At 39.0% G+C, this 5,000-nt stretch overlaps 1 protein-coding gene across 1 annotated transcript in view; it reads left to right on the top strand.

Moving 5' to 3' along the window:
- LOC138983118 (transcription factor collier-like) overlaps positions 1-5,000 on the top strand; it is a 57,696-nt gene that overhangs the window by 17,515 nt on the left and 35,181 nt on the right. Inside the window, exons 5-6 of the mRNA XM_070356526.1 lie at positions 750-823; positions 3,595-3,663. Of these exons, the coding sequence (XP_070212627.1) occupies positions 750-823; positions 3,595-3,663 (143 nt within the window). The remainder of the gene's footprint in view (positions 1-749; positions 824-3,594; positions 3,664-5,000) is intronic.

Here is a 5,000-nt window from a genome sequence, read left to right as displayed (position 1 = left end):
CTGTTCTTACCTGTTGTTAGCTGTTCCATACTGTCATTATTCTTCAGCCTAAAGTTCAGTTGTAACGAAGACATTGTCTTCCGAACAATCCTGCACATCTTTTAGCAATTACAATGGCGCTACGTGATCTGTGGTATGAATTATTGATAACCTTCCGCCTGGCTTAAGATAATGTGTTAATGTTAAGATTCGCGGTAATGACATTTGATAACATGAATATTGACAGACTGTAGTCACGGTACATATTTTATCGTATGCAGATTCCTTCGTTTTGTTGGTGTTTGTGCCGTGTATAGTGTATCGGATTCTGTCGGTGTGTGTGTTTTTCCCCTTATTGTGTGTGTGTTTATTTTGTTGTATGCTTGCTAAATAATCTCATGGGAATAACTTGAGAGTAAGTTTTGATTTCCTGAAATACCTATTTACAGAAAATGTATTTTCTTTCTTTTCGTTTTTTTTTCTTTCTTTCTTTCTTTCTTTCTTTCTTGCTTTCTGTCTTTGTTAGTTTGTTTGTTTATTTGTGTGTTGCCTTTCTGTCTTTGTTTGTTTGTTTGTTTGTTTGTTTGTTTGCTTCTTTCTTTCTTTTTCTCTTTTTTTCTGTCCATCATTCCTTTGATACTTTCCTTCATTCTTGTCTTCCTGCAGTCCCTCTCCTCTTGTTTGCCTTTTTCTCAGTTACTTATTTCTGTTATTCACCTTAATTGTACTGGTTTTATAATTATGCGTATTGTTTTTTCTTTTTCTTTCAGGCTATCATTTACGAGGGTCAGGATAAAAACCCTGAGATGTGCCGAGTTCTCCTCACACACGAAGTCATGTGCAGGTCAGTTGGTCAATTTCGGCTTTGGTCTTGTATCATTAATTTACTCCACCTTAATGCAAATGAACGCCATTTAAGATAATTTGATTTCAGTAATCGCGCTGGTCATTTTCTAAACCGGTTTCTCAGGCATCCTGGCGTTCATTATGAAGAATGTTATGGGGGGGGGGGGGGGGTGGGTGGGTATTCCAATTAAACTCGATTCGGTTGTTATAATTTGTATACAGTAGCATGTGCGCCTATATATATGCAAAAGTAAAAATAAACTCACGGCTGTTTATTTCATACTTTATATTTTGAATAGATTTCTTTCTAAAAGGAGAATAATAACCACAGAAGTACCACTAACTGTAGTCCTATACTTTCACTTCTACCTAAAAGTACCCCAAAACATACCAATTAGGGTTTAATGAAGACATATTATTGCAAGAGTGAAAAAAAAGTAACCATGTGTAACATCGTTGCGGCTGTCGAAGCTATTTAAACCACTTTTATCCCCTGTCCCAGGGGGGTTACAGGGGGAGGGTGCATGAATAATGAATCAACAAAGTAAAATCAACAAGCTCTTTTTCACTCGTGGTGGGTAATGCGTTTGTGGCGTGCCTGTGTGCTTTCCGACGTGGACATTTACTGTAGCGCGCCCAGTGAAAGATTACTTGTCAGTTTCATGACCTCGCGCGTTTTGACTGACGTTTCGCGTGCGTTTTAGCGCGTTTCTCTTTTTTTCTGGTTTCGTGGTTGTTTTTGTGTGTGTGTTTAAAAAAAAAATCTTTTCTTGACAATGCAATGTTTTCATTTTCTTTTGAATGTGTGGTTCGGATATTTGGATACAGTGCGGTTGGAGTTTATTTAATTTATGTATTTATATTTTGTATTCATTTACTAACATTATTATGTTTGTATTGTGGACATTTTCTCCATTGTGTAGTGTGGATGTCTAGTTATACCATCCCTAGTTGTTATCGGTTTTTTTTTTGTTTTGCGTCTCAGTGTAATAAACATCGTCAAAAAGTGACCAATTTTTAAGAAGCACTCACTTTTTACATGCATCAAAGATTTATCGTGTCACCAAAAAAAAAAAAAAAAAAAAGCTTGTGCAGTCGGTAAACATTCTTCACAGATCTTCTGTGTCAACATGTTCGTTCTTTTGCAGTCAGTATATACGCGCCTAAAAATTCATCGTGTCCATTTTCCCATTAAACCTGTCCAGTCGGTGTGCTTGTTTCCTCGTGTAAATTTTGTCTCTCTTGCAGTCCAGGGCCGGACTAGGCGAAGAGGAGGGGGGGGGGGGGGGTTGCCAGTGGTGGCCCAGGGGGATGTACCCCCTGGCGGCAGGGGCGGATCAGTTCATTTTATGGGTGGTTTTTTTCAAAAGTATATTGTGAAGATATGGGTGTGAAGGCGCGAAGCGCCGAGCCGACGGCGCAAAGCGCCTAGCTTGCTAGGGGGGTCCGGGGGCATGCCCCCCCGGAAAATTTTGAAAAAAAGGATGCAAAATGGTGCAATCTGGTGCATTCTGAGGATGATCATTACCAGTTTCAGGCAGCAGATTTTGTCACTGATTAATACCCCAAAAATTGAAACTCAATGTAAAATAAAGAAATGCATGCCTCATTCAATATTTTTATTTTTTGGCTGGGGGTGGGGGGGTCCGGAAACCCTAGAACCCCCCCCCCCCCCCCTCGTTGTGGGGGTCAGGGGGCGAAGCCCCCTGAAGCTGATGGGTAGGTCATATTCTGAGATAGGAAAATGGTCGCTCCTTGCATGAAACGGCATAAAATAAGCAATAATAAAAAAAAAATTAAATAAGTAAGGTACATGTTTAGGCTAGGGGGGGGGGGGGGGTTGCGCAACCCCCATAACCCCCCCGGTAGTCCGGCCCTGCAGTCGGTACTCATTGTGCAAATGTTTATTCATTTTTTACATTTAGTCAAGTTTTGACTAAATGTTTTAACGTAGAGGGGGGAATCGAGACGAGGGTCGTGGTGTATGTGCGTGTGTGTGTGTGTGTGTGTGTGTGTGTGTGTGTGTGTGTGTGTGTGTGTGTGTCTGTCTGTGTGTGTGTGTAGAGCGATTCAGACTAAACTACTGGACCGATCTTTATGAAATTTGACATGAGAGTTCCTGGGTATGATATCCTCACACGTTTTTTTCATTTTTTTGATAAATGTCTTTGATGACGAAATTTTGGTCAAGTAATCTTCGACGAAGCCCGGACTTCGGTATTGCATTTCAGCTTGGTGGCTTAAAAATTAATTAATGACTTTGGTCATTAAAAATCTGAAAATTGTAAAAAAATTATTTTTTTTATAAAACGATCCAAATTTACGTTCATCTTATTTTCCATCATTTGCTGATTCCAAAAACATATAAATATGTTATATTTGGATTAACAACAAGCTCTGAAAATTAAATATATAAAAATTATTATAAATTTTCTTTTTTCGAAATCAATTTAAAAACACTTTCATCTTATTCCTTGTCGGTTCCTGATTCCAAAAACATATAGATATGATATGTTAGGATTAAAAACACGCTCAGAAAGTTAAAACGAAGAGAGGTACAGAAAAGCGTGCTATCCTTCTCAGCGCAACGAATACCCCGCTCTTCTTGTCAATTTCACTGGCACTGCCTTTGCCACGGGCGGTGGAGTGACGATGCTACGAGTATACGGTCTTGCTCCGTTGCGTTGCGTTCAGTTTCATTCTGTGAGTTCGACAGCTACTTGACTAAATGTTGTATTTTCGCCTTACGCGACTTGTATTTTTTTGCAGTCGGTGCTGTGATAAAAAGAGCTGTGGCAATAGAAACGAAACGCCTTCTGACCCAGTCATCATCGACAGGTAAGCTTATTTGTTTTTACTGTGTCGTGTCTGCATGGCAGCATGTGATCGTGTCTGTCTGTCTGTCTGTTGGTGTGTCCGTGTGTTGGTTTTTCTGTGTGTTGTGGGTCTGTCTGTCTGTCTGTCTGTCTGTCTGTCTGTCTGTCTGTCTGTCTGTCTGTCTGTCTGTCTGTGTATTTCTTTCTCTGTCCTTCTTTATTTCATTAATTTATTCCGTCTGTTTCCTCCTTTCGCGTTCTTTTGTTCTGGCTCTGTTGTGTGTCTATTTCTTTATATTTTCGAGCTGTGTTTTATTCTTATTGATTCTTATTTGACTTTTTATTTACGGTTTGTTGGGTAATGAGCTGTCAGTGAATCTCAGGTTAAGAACTCTCTTTTTGTGAGAAAAAAGTTGTCAAGTGTCAGTCAGTTAAAAGGTCTATATCCTCGCTGTACTCTTTCTCTCCCCGCCCCCCTCCCCACCCATTTTGCTCTCACCATCATATCAACAACGGCGGAAGCACACTTAAGATAACCAGCATGCACACAGTTAAATCAAAGAACAACATAAACTGCGTAAGAAAACGAGTTGCAGGAAAAGTCTCCCCATCTATATATCTATATACTATGACACAGTTCACGCACACTAATCAAGGCGGTCCTTTCGTTCCGATTGTTAAATAGTCAAGAGCCGCGCAAAGAAAGAAGAAAACAAAAGAAAAGAAAAACAAACAAAAACAGAAATATGAGCATAAAAAGACAAAACAAAATGGTAGCCTATTGTAGTCACACGATAACAGAAAACAACTCAAGCATTATATAGGTCCAATTCATTCTTCTTACTCGGCGTGACGTTATCAAATGGATCGGCTAGCTTTAGCCCAAAGGGACACAACTCCGCTCATACTCTCTTCGCGCCGCCATATTGGATGCCGTCTTTGTTAGTTTTCTTCATTGCACTCTTGTTCTTTTTGCGTATTTCACTGTGTATGCAGACAAAATGAAGAAAACTGTGCATGCATGAGTCTAAAGGGGATCTGCCTTTTTAACACAACAGCATTGGGAAAAAGTTAGATTTGGGTGTATTATTGGAAACTGAGCTGAACATTAGGAATAAATTTATGTTATGATTACTTTTATGTATTTATTTATTTAAACATATTAGTTTACTGATAAGGTTTATTGATATAAAAATGTACACATTTGACAGAGAAAAGAAAAGACCTATGAAGAAGGTTTGCTCCAAGCCACACACACACACACACACACACACACAAAAAAAATGATAAGGCAAAAAAATAATTGTAGTAGCAAACCTGCATGCAACTGAGGTTAAAAAAAAAAAAAAAAAAAAAAAA

Source organism: Littorina saxatilis, linkage group LG12 (genome assembly GCF_037325665.1).
Source record: "Littorina saxatilis isolate snail1 linkage group LG12, US_GU_Lsax_2.0, whole genome shotgun sequence".
In the NCBI taxonomy this organism is placed as follows: Eukaryota; Metazoa; Mollusca; class Gastropoda; order Littorinimorpha; family Littorinidae; genus Littorina; species Littorina saxatilis.
This window is presented reverse-complemented; position numbering and strand designations above follow the sequence as displayed.